At 43.3% G+C, this 14,203-nt stretch overlaps 2 protein-coding genes across 15 annotated transcripts in view; one reads left to right on the top strand and one right to left on the bottom strand.

Annotated features, from left to right (window-relative positions):
- Positions 1 to 12,979, top strand: part of LOC146863757 (uncharacterized) — a 240,416-nt gene extending 227,437 nt beyond the window's left edge. For all 7 annotated transcript variants that reach the window (XM_085627906.1, XM_085627907.1, XM_085627917.1 and 4 more), the window contains 2 exons: positions 4,576 to 5,082; positions 9,144 to 12,979. In XM_085627906.1, coding sequence (XP_085484032.1) covers positions 4,576 to 5,082; positions 9,144 to 9,637 — 1,001 coding nt within the window. In that variant the 3' untranslated portion in view covers positions 9,638 to 12,979. The remainder of the gene's footprint in view (positions 1 to 4,575; positions 5,083 to 9,143) is intronic.
- LOC146863756 (uncharacterized) overlaps positions 1 to 14,203 on the bottom strand; it is a 458,228-nt gene that overhangs the window by 337,842 nt on the left and 106,183 nt on the right. The gene's annotated exons all lie outside the window — the stretch shown is intronic.

Below are 14,203 nucleotides of genomic sequence, written 5' to 3'. Positions count from 1 at the left end.
AACTTTGAAGATGAGTTTGCAGGCATCAGAGGTGTACAGTGCCAGGCTGACTGACTGTGTGCTTCCAGTCAGGAAAAAGCAGATCCAAGGCAGTGTGTGTCTTGGATTTCAATGTTGTAAAGACGTTAGATGAAGTGAGGATGAGGCAGGAGAGTGTGTCAAACAGTGTAGCAGATACCATCTCTTTAATTAGCATTCCAAAATCCCACTTCATGTGGTGCCACTCCCTGTCTCAGACAATGAATACAGCACTAGAGTTAGGCATGAGTATGACTGGAAATCCGGAATCAGGAATTCCAAAACAGAAAACGAAGAAGCAAGTATTCCTAGTCAATGACTTCTTTCTCTCAAATATCACAATTTTGGGTTCAAGTGACAATATGCTTCTCTGAATGTTTCTTGGACTGAAACAGTTTGTAATGAACTGGTAGATGACATTAAGATTTTGTAGAACAAACGCATTGCAATCCTCCGTATGGAGAGTACTCTACAATTGTATTCAATGTATTTTATGTTATTGGGATTAAGCGCATAATTCTTTAAAACTGGCTTTGGTTGAGTATTTTAAACTAAAGAGAGACACCCCAATGTGCGCAGGTCAACTGTTGCAGGGATTTTGCTTATGCACGAAACTATGCGCAGGAACCCAGGACCTCAGTGAATTGTGGTATACCAAAAACTCACCTCAGAACCCAGAACCCCTTATCCGACCAGCATCAGTGTCCCATTCGTTATCCGAGGTTTAGCTCGGTGGTCCCAATGTATAGACAACCCAGAACAAGCGACTTAGGATATTCTCAGGAATGGTGGGAATCAGAAATACCTGTTCGTAATTATTCTCATATCAGTCCACAACAGAATAAACAAAGACACAGTAAAGTTTAAAGAGTTTATTTTATAAACCTTGTATCCTAAGATGCAGTACTTTGGCTAACATAAGCAGACAAATCGTTAAGATCAGAACCATCAGCATTCTTACAATACCATAGAAAATAAAAGCAGCAATCATAATAAAATGACAGTGGAAATCAGCCACCTTCCTTTCGCTAGTAAACTAATAGTATTATTAATACTAATAGAAGGTCTCTAGGCTTGAATGGGGAACCCCATACCGTATAGATCAGCTTAGTGGAATCACATCACAGGATCAGCTAGGCTCTCTCCTGGGAATGCTCTACTTCCGAATGAATCTAAAACATGCTGCTCTGTAATATTAAAGCACTCGTCTTTCAGGTATCTGCAGCTGCGTGCATGTTATGACTAAATAGTGGGCCGATCAACCTGCACCCAACAACATGCACCGTCTAGTGACCCAGACTGTTTCTTTACACAATGTACAGACCAAGGTCGCTGCTCACTGTTAAGGATGTTAACAACAGACAGTTCTCGTGTGAAGCAAAGTCGAGTAAGCATTTCTCAATTAATAACATGCAACTACAGTGTCGCGTGCTAAAGCAGCAGCAGCGGCAAGATGGCTTTCTAACAGCTGACGCGGTTGTGCTAACTTAGCATTGTACATAGGGAGATAGTAATCTTCACTACACAACAAACTGAGTACTATACAATATTTTGATATTTGAGAGTTTACATTTAGATGGGGAGGCTGGACTGTAATTTTCCACTTTGACTCCTAGGGTTATACTCAGAATTTCTTTTTAATTAGGACATAGTCTACAGCTGTTACTAGATACTACAGCCTACCAATAATTTCATTTACCCTCCTACTTTTTGAGAATCTATATAATGATACAGTTAAAGGGATGAAATCATTCTCCTGGCAAAAAAGAAATAAAAATGTCCAAACGATGTACTGCTAAAGTGTGGTGATGATGAAGAGTTGTGTTTGTGAGGTGAAGGATGGTTGCAGTGCTCAAAGGTCATGCTGATAGATCACAAGATGCCCTTGTAGGTAGAACTATAAGCTGCTTTACTCTGATTAAGATCTCATGTCTTGTCATGTGATTGAAAGCACTGTTTTCATCAGGGCAAAGATCATATGATGTCACTTCCAGTGATGCAATGGTTATGGTATTTATTGATTTTGAAATGGAAAGAATGTACTGAGAGAACTTACACATTAAGAGGTGAAGGACTAGCATTGGCTAGGATGCAGAATTAGATCTGTATGAATCTGAATGCAACTTCTACATATGTTTTAAAAACTGTGCCACAAAGAAATTAGCAACAAGGAAAATTGCGATAGTTAACCTGCTCAGGCTTATATAATTGTCAAAAACTTGCTGCATTTTTAAATAGCATGTGGGACTAATTCATCTGCTGCAAAGACCTTTGGGTCCCATGCAAGTTATGTGGAATGAAATGAATAAGATACCTGTGGTGCTTAATGCCATTGTTGCCGAAATCAGTACGCAGTCGAATCACCAGTTTAACTCATCACAAAATTGAATAGACAATAAGTGAGCCTGCTGAAAGAACCATCATTTAGTATATACGTCACAGATTTGCATTTAATGCAGAAAGCTTGGGAGGTTACTGGCTCTGTAGCAGAAATCCTTGTGTGACACAAGTTCCACCAGTTATTGATTTTTATGGACTGGCATCTATGAGCTACATTTAAATAGCAAATCATAACTTTGGAGACTTCTAATTTTTTCTCAATATTTTGTAATTCCAATGTTGCTAAAATGAACTCCTTTGGAGAGTTATAAAGACTCAGGGGGCGACTACGATGTTGTTAGGAAGGTTTCCTGATGGGATTCGATATTGTCGAATCCCATTCCGAACCCTTGTTTTCTACCAAATCGTACAGTTTTCCCAACGACTGATTACGATGCATGAAAACCGTTTGAGCAAACTGAATCGGTTCTGAAAGGCAACCAGACAGCCCGAGTCTATCATAGCCAATTCGTACAGCTCTATGGACACGGTTTCTAGACGAGCAATTACGGTAACCAATTCAGACAGCGGTTCCGATTCGGTTTGCCTGATACAAAACGCCTTTCGGAATCAGACTTTGGGGGTTCATTGTGGGCTGCCTTTTACCCGAAGGCTTCCGAATGTGGCCCGTGGGGGTACCCAAGGAACCCCTCTTCCCAACCATGCAAAATGTGACAGGCACCATGGGTGCCTGCAACAGGATACAAGGTTTACCCAATCACCCCGTTTCTCATGGGGAGCCTGTGTTCGTATTCAGGACACAGGCTCCCATTGAAGTCAATGCAAGTCCAACCAAATGATGTTGGAAGGCATCGTAATCGGTCAGCCGGATTCACGGGACCTGATTCATTTGGTAACTAGTCCGGAACCAATTTGTTCGAGACGGTTTCCAAACGACATTGTAATCGGGCCCTTAATGGTAAATGCTTATCTGACATCCTTATAGATCATCCATAACTTTCATATACAGCTTTGAAAATTGAAAATATGCCCCAATCATAGTTTTATCTGACAGTTTTAAACTGCATGCATAAATGTTCACATCAAGCTTTGAAAACTCAAAAGATGCTCCCAAATCACAGTTTATCTCTTCACTACCTGTGAAACGAGTAGCTGATTGTGTTTGCTTCCTGGCATCAAGAGGTTAAAGATGTTAAGGCTTCAGTGAGCTCCCAGCCAAGACTTATGGCCAGATGTATCAAAATTAGGAATACTGATTTCCTAATTGCGATAACATTCCAATCACATTTGTTTTCCTTATGCATGAAACTCTTTTGAGTATATCATAGAGGTAGGTCACAATTTGTGACCCATTAACAATCACAGCCATCACAGGGAAATATAAAGGAAAACAGGATGCTTTAAAAAAAAGTAAAGTATGAAACTTTGCAGATTCATTATTTTAAGAGTTGGCAGTGGTCTGTGGGACCACTGCCTGCTCCTATTAAAAAAAACTGTTTTCAAAGGAGAAATGGTCCTCTGGGGACCCTTTCTGATTTGCAAATGGTTACCACCTCCTTTAAGGTATTGATAAAATAGGAATGTTTTGCGGCTGTAATTTCATTAAAAAATATTCATATATCCCATTCAGATTCAGCATTTGGAAGGGACGCCTTAAACACGCCCCTTCCAAATACAGAATTGCAAATGCAAATTGCGATTCAGTAATGTGTTTGTGTTTTGAACTTATGAAAAAACATTTTGCGGTCAGAAACAGTCTGATCAACTATTTCCAAGTGCTAAAATGCATTGTACATGTGGCCCTAAGACTCACACAAAAGGAGTGGTGCTGACCTTTTAATTAAGGAATATATGTGGGGTCTAGATGGAACTGAAATCCAGAGGCCTTCCACACCCATGGAAATTAATGCTCTGAATGCAGAAGTCTCTCTGCTCTGCTGAAGGTGCCCTGGTGTCAGAACCAGGACAAAGGTGACACATTTTACCGGGGGTACTGGATCTTGCTTTGCAATAGCTGCCATATCCAGATGGAGCCCTGCATTTCCAGCACTGTTTTGAAGCCCGAAAAGCCCTAGCTTTGTTAGTTGTAAAATGTTGTCAAGCTGTAGACTAGTACCTTTGTATTTTCACATCCTCCTTATCTAAAAATATTGTACAACACAACATCCTCCTCCTGAATAGGTCTCAAACCTTTTTTCTTCTCTCCTCCCCTTTAAGGTACAGTGCTTCCGGGTCACATTCTGGGTGTCATTCCTGTTACACAAGAGAGTTATGAGCAGGCTGTTCTGCCGCCCTTTGTGGAGGGCTTAAATTCCTTGTCGTCTGTTGCTGATACCTTACTGGCCAGCACCGACCTTCCTCAAGGCATTCAAAAGGTCGGTGAACTCCTGGAGTCATCCTACAAAAGTCTGTCAAAGGCGGAGCAGTCGGCCCTGGCACAAGTGAAAGCATTGAGCGGAGATGCGGAAGAGCGCTTAGAGAAGATAAACCGTCTGAATGATGAACAGAAGGTGCTACAAGCTAAGGAACAAGGTCTTAACGTGCAACTCTCAGGACAGCAAGAGCAGGAGTCCATTATCACAAAAGAACTAGAAGCAGCAAGGGAAGCTGTCAAGAATGCAGATGATGCTGTTAAGGGAGCGGATCAAGCAAGGCAAGCTGCAGAGGCAGACAGGAACAGGGGCATTGGCATGCTTTTTATCCCTTTCGCTGGACCAGTTTTAGGTATTTATTGATCCTGGCTCCTATTGAATGTCATAAAAGAAATAACCCACATTCATATCTTTTATTCAGCGCCAAGATCCCCGTAGTGGTGAACGTGCGCTTTACAAATACACGTGTTATGTTATGGTATGTTATGTTATGTTATGTTATAGTCGCAGACAACTCCTGGATAAACACCGGGGCCCGATTTACAAAGATTTTATACAACAGATGGAACGAAAGAAAAGGTTGTTGTGCTGTTGTTGTGGCAACTGGCAAGAGGTTAACTTGCCACATCTAAAAATACCTAGCACAATAATGCTCTCATGTGCTGGCACCCTTTCTGCAGCCTTGCGTCAAGGCAGGCACCCTTTCTGCAGCATTGCGTCAAGGCTGGCACCCTTTCTGCAGCCTTGCGTCAAGGCAGGCACCCTTTCTGCAGCATTGCGTCAAGGCAGGCACCCTTTCTGCAGCCTTGCGTCAAGGCAGGCACCCTTTCTGCAGCATTGCGTCAAGGCAGGCACCCTTTCTGCAGCATTGCGTCAAGGCAGGCACCCTTTCTGCAGCATTGCGTCAAGGCAGGCACCCTTTCTGCAGCCTTGCGTCAAGGCAGGCACCCTTTCTGCAGCATTGCGTCAAGGCAGGCACCCTTTCTGCAGCATTGCGTCAAGGCAGGCACCCTTTCTGCAGCCTTGCGTCAAGGCAGGCACCCTTTCTGCAGCATTGCGTCAAGGCAGGCACCCTTTCTGCAGCCTTGCGTCAAGGCAGGCACCCTTTCTGCAGCCTTGCGTCAAGGCTGGCACCCTTTCTGCAGCATTGCGTCAAGGCAGGCACCCTTTCTGCAGCCTTGCGTCAAGGCAGGCACCCTTTCTGCAGCATTGCGTCAAGGCAGGCACCCTTTCTGCAGCCTTGCGTCAAGGCAGGCACCCTTTCTGCAGCCTTGCGTCAAGGCAGGCACCCTTTCTGCAGCCTTGCGTCAAGGCAGGCACCCTTTCTGCAGCCTTGCGTCAAGGCAGGCACCCTTTCTGCAGCCTTGCGTCAAGGCAGGCACCCTTTCTGCAGCATTGCGTCAAGGCAGGCACCCTTTCTGCAGCCTTGCGTCAAGGCAGGCACCCTTTCTGCAGCATTGCGTCAAGGCAGGCACCCTTTCTGCAGCCTTGCGTCAAGGCAGGCACCCTTTCTGCAGCCTTGCGTCAAGGCAGGCACCCTTTCTGCAGCCTTGCGTCAAGGCAGGCACCCTTTCTGCAGCCTTGCGTCAAGGCAGGCACCCTTTCTGCAGCCTTGCGTCAAGGCAGGCACCCTTTCTGCAGCATTGCGTCAAGGCAGGCACCCTTTCTGCAGCATTGCGTCAAGGCAGGCACCCTTTCTGCAGCATTGCGTCAAGGCAGGCACCCTTTCTGCAGCATTGCGTCAAGGCTGGCACCCTTTCTGCAGCATTGCGTCAAGGCAGGCACCCTTTCTGCAGCATTGCGTCAAGGCAGGCACCCTTTCTGCAGCATTGCGTCAAGGCTTGCACCCTTTCTGCAGCCTTGCGTCAAGGCAGGCACCCTTTCTGCAGCCTTGCGTCAAGGCAGGCACCCTTTCTGCAGCCTTGCGTCAAGGCAGGCACCCTTTCTGCAGCATTGCGTCAAGGCAGGCACCCTTTCTGCAGCATTGCGTCAAGGCAGGCACCCTTTCTGCAGCCTTGCGTCAAGGCAGGCACCCTTTCTGCAGCCTTGCGTCAAGGCAGGCACCCTTGCACCCTAGATCAAGGGTTAGTGAGTTGTGGGTAGTATAGTTTTTGTGCAGAAAGGATTTCATTCCTGCACAAATATTTTGCTTTATTGAATTTCCTGTGTTTTGGGTGCCGCAGAATGCAGCACAAATGCAGAGAGGAAGAAAGGAAGAAACATAAATATAATGATCTAAATTTGCCATCCTCAAGAAGGTGTAAATTCATGTTTACAAGTCTTGATAGATACAAATTTGCTTCGGAATCCAGGGGTGGATGCACAGGAATGAACATGCACCATCCATTAATCACTCATTTATTGCAAATTAATGCGAGTCAGAGTGTTGCACTACATTGCTGTGCTTTGTTCATATGCCAACACAACTCATCATTTGTGTTAGTTTAAAAATGCCATCTTGAATTTGAGTTTAAAAAGTAACACAAACTAGATGCAAAGTCTATGCAAATATGGACTCTGGTTTCTAACTTAAACGTTCATATAAACAGGCAGATCACACTGGAAGACATATTCACAGCCAGTGGTCATACTCAAACACATACATACACATTCAGATGTTCAGCTGCAAAGATGCAAAGACATAACTCACAAACATATACACACCCACACACCCACACACACACTCACACACACACTGGACAAATACCAACTCTCCAGGCATAAGTACAGCAAGACACCAAGGCGACAGAAGGAAACACAAACCTTTAAATGGGGTTTCCTAAGCCAGGCAAACCTGCTTTGAGTGGCTCTGGATGGCTTAGCCCAAATCAGTGCCTTGCATTGCTCTTAAGTGAGAAGGCATTCCATTGGTCCACCTATGGACATTTTCCACGATCCAATATTTACTAAGGTCAGTAATCCATAATTTTGCAGAGAAATGTTGTGTTTGTGTTTCATGCAACAGCTTTACAAAAAAGCTTCTTGAATATGAAAACGAGTGCTCACAAATGAGAAATGGGAGGAGGAGTCATAGAGATTATTTGCATTGATATTAGTGAGCTTCTGTTGTGTTACAATATTGAGAACACATACCACTATCCCTGAATATTAGCTGTAAACAGATTTAGAATCTGGATGGAGGTGCCTGTGCACTGTCAGTGACCTGGCCAACTGGGCATGAACGAGCTGAAATTGGATCATTAATCCAAAGCTGTCCTGAAGACGGGCCCACAAAATATGTTTGGGCCAGGGCACCCACAATCCCTAAGATGTCCCTGCAATTGGTGGTTGAAATTGGCAGAGTTTGATTCTGCAGAATTACATTAAAATTTCACAAGATTCCGCAGAATTCCTACAGGGCAAAATGGGCTTTTGGCACCATTTTCATAACTCAAAATGCACCCTTATGTCCAAACAATGGATGTAAGGATGCATTTGGGCTAAGACTTGCTGCACTGCATTGCATAACCCTTGGCACCATAACATACTCTACAGTGATTACTGCAGAGTATGTATGGGCGCTAAGGGGTATGCATCGATGGGCAGTGGTTTCTAAACAGGTTAATCTGCAGTGATTTTTAGACATATAGGTGCTGCTTCATCCTTCATGCCCTGTTTTGAAATCACAGCAGTGCACTCCCCTCGCACCCCTTACATACTCTGCACTAATCACTGCGGGTAAATAAGTGGTTTCTAAACAGGCTGGAAACAGGAGCCATCCCTCTATGTTTAAAAAACTTTGCATATTAAACTTGCATCCCTCTTCCAGCCCTGTATAGAAACCTTACACTGCAGATGAATTCCGCCAGTGCAGCTGTGGAATTGTTAAGTAATTCTGTATAACAAGAGTAACGTAGAATTGCCAAATTATACCTGCGACATTAAAACATCTGCCCAGGCCTAATATTAATAGTTGTCAGGGTATGCCCAAACATGGGTCACTGGCTCACTTTCCCTCCGGATTCAAGCTAGCCTGGCTGATGAGTGTTGTTGGCCAGAAACCGGTCCCAGGATGCTTGTTTCCGGTCCAGGGAAGACATGGCTTGGCAGTTTGGGCTGGACTGTTCCCATGAGGCAAAGTTGTGGCTGAACTGGGGTGGTGAAGTGAGCTAAAGAACGATGATGGATTCAACCCAGATCTGTGACTGGGGATGAGTGTCTGAAAAGTTTCAGCACTCCGTCCATCATCTCCTTGTGCTTGCTTTAATATTAATATTTAGCATGATATTCTAGTAGCAAAATATGAAATCTTTTTTAAAAGGTACTTCTTAGCCAAATTTTTTAAAACTACAATTAAATGCTTTGTCTACTGGTAAGTGCATGGCCTGAATAATCTCATAGTTTATATGTAATCACACACTTCAGTGTTATAGTGTGCAAGTAAACATGTAGTCTCTTTTCTATTTCTGTTAGGTGGGATCGCGATCAGTAAAGCAAATGAAGCTATTCGATATGCAAAAATTGCAGGTGACAACGCTGCAACACTGTATGTGAATTACCTGCATGATGTGCTCAAATATGAATCTATGCTTGAAGTCCACAAGAAGGCAATCCTTTTCACGGAACAGACCATTATGGCTAACAAAGCAGAAATTCAAGTGCTCCAACAGGACTTAAACTCAGAAAGGGAGCTGAATAAAAAGTTAAAAAATGTTCTCATCTCGTTGAGGAAATTCACCAGTTTGCTGAGCACTGTGGCTGGCAAGACCAGTGCAGCCAATATGTACCTGGAGCTTAGTGGAGTGCTTGATGGTCTGCTGGGAGTCTTGGATGAAATCGTAGTGACTCTTCGTCCCCTGGTTGAAAGTAGTAAAGAGGACTCACTCCTGATCTCTGATAAAATACCAACCATCATACATAAGCTGGAAGAGGCTAACCGTAGGTTGAAGAAAGCTGCATCATCCTAAAGCGGTGTGTTCCTAAAACACGGCAGTGTGTGGCAATCCCTCTAATCAGCTTATTTTCTTGCAATACCTTTGGGTGGGGTTCTCACATCTCCTAAACTGCTCCCCTTAATTGTGAATGTGCTGCTAGCTGACCAGGGCCGTTTCTACCATTAGGCAAGACTAGGCGGCCGCCTAGGGCGGCAAAAGGGGGGAAAAAAATTCATTTGAAATCAAACTGCGAAAAAATTGAGAAAATTAGGAGAAAAAAGGAAGGAGGCAGCATTTTTCAATTCTCGCCTAGTGCGGCAAAACACCTAGAACCGACCCTGTAGCTGACCAGGTCCTATAGCCTAAAGAAGGCATAAAATCAAGCACAGCATTTATACCCTGCCAGACCCACCTGTTCCTCATCCCACAGAAAAATTCAATCCCATTAACCTATTCTTCAGTCAATGAATACAGAACATCCAACAGCACATCAACAACACCAACCCTGCTTCATCTCTTGCACCTGCACCTTCTCATAAAATCCAGCAACACTCAAATTCCTATCTCTCTCAGATCTCACCATCATATTGAACTCCCTCAAAGCCACTTCTTATAAAGATAAGGCCTCATTTACAATATTTTTGCCATAGGGCAGTGCCGCAAGCCTTCCTGCTGGGCTGCCCTACAGCAAAAGAAAAGGTCAGAAGTGTGCTGTATCTATTAGCTACGGCTCATTCCTGTCCTCTTTCCCTGCGCTGGCGCTCAATTGACTGCTTGCGCTAACACAGGCAACCTGCACCATGTTGCAAGGGTGTCTGCATTGTGGAATTGATTTTGTTTTTGTGAAGGAAGGGACACCAATCTACACAAAAACAATCAATGTAGGCAATTTCCTCATTCTATGTATTTTTCTAAATGCAGCACCCATGGAAACAGGAAGAAATGAGGAGAAACAAAGTTATTTCTCATCAGCTTTTGACGTGTTCTCTGTTTTTCCGAACATTGCAAATCTGGGAATTTGTCAAATGCAATGGGTGTTACGTGGTAACACTCACAGTAACACCCATTGCAGGCCTCTCTATCGCAGTGTGAGTCAACACAGTGACTTGTGTTACATTGCTTCACACCATATCTACAAGGCCATGAAAAGCCACGCAAGGTGGCTTTCCATAGCCTTGTAGATTTGGCACTGCAATGTGCACCACTGGAGCATCATTAAAAGTGACACCCCGGTGGTGCAGGGCTTTTGTAAATGAGGCCCATAATGTCTTACCCTCACCCTTCATCAAAGCTCCCTCAGGGACCTCCCTTTCACCCGTACTCTCCATTTCTAATACCTTCCTCACTCAAAGCATCTTCTAAGAAGCTCTCAAGAAAAACCATATACTCCCACTCCTAAAGAACCCTACACCGGATCCTGATGACCTCAGCAACTATCATCCCATCACTTACATACCCTTCATCTTCAAACCTGTTAGATCTAGCTGATATTGCAGCTGTTGTCGGACATTATGAGATTTATCTAAAAACATACTTTAAGGAGCACTTACTGGTGAGAGGCTTTGGCTCCGTTCTCATATTGGTCGCCTAAAGAGCATCTATTTTGATTAGGCAAAATGTATGGGCTCCTACAAACAAAATGCTTACCCTAAACAAGGAGGTGCTCATTTTGTCAATTTAGAAAGCTGCTCAAGCTTAAACCTTCATGTGCACACATATGACACTGTCTTAGATAATGAAATAATTAGCAGTGGCAGTAGCACAGATGAGAGGAGTGTGGTCATTACCTTTGCACTTCAGACTGTTGCAGGGATTCTGCACATACACAGAACTATGCGCATGATTATGGGACCTCGGTGCATAAGGGCTGTGCCTTCCTATCACCTTAGAGCCCATGAGCCCAGGACCAACTAGCTATAGAGTCTCACTCGCTCCCCTCCTCACATACAGAAAACAAATGATTAGACACCCCAGAAAGCAACACTCCCGGAAACTCTCAGGAATCGCTGTAACAAGACACATCTTTTGCTCACATTCTTGTACCTGTCCACAATAAGATCTGACAAAGTCAAGAAGGTAGTTTAAAATATTTATCTTTAATTAACGTGCATTAAAATGCAGTATACGTGCCACAACAGGTGTAAAAATGCAAAACACAAATATAGTTACCATTGCAGCAAGGCCATACATCATGAAGGGAGAAGTCATTATACAAAGACTATGGAGAAAGGACTACAGTGCCTATGCTCCCCCCGATGGTAAGAAGAAGTATTATTATATAATAGAAGATCTCTGGGCTTTGTCAGCAGACCCCATACCTTAGGACATAGATTGTATCTCTACATTACAGGTGTGTGTTGCTCTTCTCCCTGGAAAGGCCTCTCTCCAAGTGTGTGTTACCTAAACATACATACCCATAATATCAAAAGTACGGGTTTCCAGCAGCAGCTGCATTGGCATGTTTTGTCTAGGTGCTAAGACCTGACCAGAACTTATTAACAAGGTGCTTTGTTTATCGACCTTGCTCACAATGTTCAGACTAAACTCCAGGATCAAGCAGAGAATGAACATATCCCACATTTCTCATGTGAAACGCATAAACAGAGTTGTGCAAAAATAAAGGCATGTAGTAACGTGTGCAAAAGCTGCAATGTCCCCAGCTGCCACTTGACAAGACTGCTGTTTTGTGTTTGAGACCCAAGGCTTCACTAATCTACATGGAATTTCTTTCCATTGTGAAAATGAAATTGGAAGTCTTACTGAGAGAGGGACTCAACCCACATCTTGGTTTTTATGGCTACTGGATGTGAATAGGCCAAATTTGTGTTCTTCGACTAAAACACTACTTCTATTCCACTTTTTGGCTTGTGGCAAAATGTAGACTGGATAAAGCAGGACTGGGCAGTTCATAGTGACAAACCAGTGATTATGACTATTGGCCTGAACTGTCAATGATTAAATGTTATGATGAAGCACTAGGCCTGACATATATATTATGAAAATCATGTTTTTAGGTCGCTAGATATTTAAGGTTGGAATGTTACTGGTCTATTTTAAAGCTTACATATAGTTATGATGTAATATGGATTCTCACACATTTACCATGTATTTGTCACTCAATATAATAAATCATGGATATCAAAGGCATGCTCTGTGAGAATTTTTATTAGTCCATATCTGGATAGACAGTATTTTGTAAAACTTTTTAATTTTATGACTGTATGTCTGATGGTTGTCTTTCGGAAAAGCTTACTCTCAAAACTGTAAGCCTTAGATGGTTAGGGTGACAAGCTATACGCCTGTTTGGTGCACAAGAAATGTTATGTTCCATGACTTTGGTCTGGTGCTCCTATTATTAAACATTATGACAAAGGCAGATGGTCTAACTTATTAATTGTGAAAAGCATATGTTAAAGACAGCAAGCTTGTCATGCTTAGTTATTTAATGGTGTTACAGGCTATAGACTGATTTTTAGTTACATGTAATCTCACAGATTACAATAGTGGGCAAGAGTTATTGCATTGGCCGCCCACTCTGGCAAAGGCTGAGGTGATAATTCTTTATAGACCCCCATCTAGAGAGATTGATTATTGTTTCACAGCTGTATTTCATTACGTATTTGTAATTTTATATCTGTATGCATGATGGTTGCAAGTTTATGAGCGCTTGAATACGCTTCTCATGGTTGAGGTGGAAATGAGCCAAAAAGGGAAAGGTGAAAGTCATGATGGTTTGCATGGGTTTAATCTGTTTATCATCAATCAATATGACTAAGTCATTCGGTCCAACCTACGTATTATGAAACGCATGTGTTAAAGACAATTGCCTTATATTAGTATACTGTGTGCAGCCTATAAGCAGGTATATTGATATATATACATTTCACAGATTTGGTTGTACGCAAGGGTTTTGGTGCTGGCGATCCACCCGAAAAACCACTGTGAATTCACTGATCCTTGTTAGGCTCTCTTCGGAATGATTGTCTTGTCCTTTAGCAGCTGTGATTTCCTTTACACTTGTACATGTATGACTGAATGCCAGAGAGTTGGCCTGTATAAAGCTTACAGAAGATGGAAAAGAAATGTTTTGCTTTAGATGTGTTGACTAGGCAATTTAGCCTCAGATAAAGAATGTCCAGATCACAGTCAATAATGCAGAAGATGCCGTGTTAAAGGACATTTTTCTTACATCTATAAAGGAGGCGAGAGTACCAGTAGCGGACGGCCTGGCCCGAGGTTGGTAGGGCGGATGGGGCATAAAAAAAAAAATTAAAAGCACTTATCTGCGAGCACGGCGTGATGTTCTCCTCAACGGTCTTCTCTCCTCGAGGTAGGCATGCAGGATCCAAAATCGCAAACCAATCCTAGCGCTTCTTTCACTAGCATTAGAGCTGTGCTAGGATTGGTGGGAGCAACCTTACTCTGCGCTCTACAGGGCTTTCTCTAACCTAGCTGCCTTAAGGCAGCTGGGGTATAGAGGTTTAAAGTACACGTGTGGCTGGCTGTCGCAAGATGGCTGGCCAAAAAGGCATGCAAACTTTAAACTGAATGTGCCCTGCCCGTGTACTGCTGCCAGTCAGCCCCTCCCCCATCCTGACG

The sequence above is a fragment of the Triturus cristatus genome, chromosome 2_1, assembly GCF_964204655.1.
Source record: "Triturus cristatus chromosome 2_1, aTriCri1.1, whole genome shotgun sequence".
Classification (NCBI taxonomy): domain Eukaryota; kingdom Metazoa; phylum Chordata; class Amphibia; order Caudata; family Salamandridae; genus Triturus; species Triturus cristatus.
This window is presented reverse-complemented; position numbering and strand designations above follow the sequence as displayed.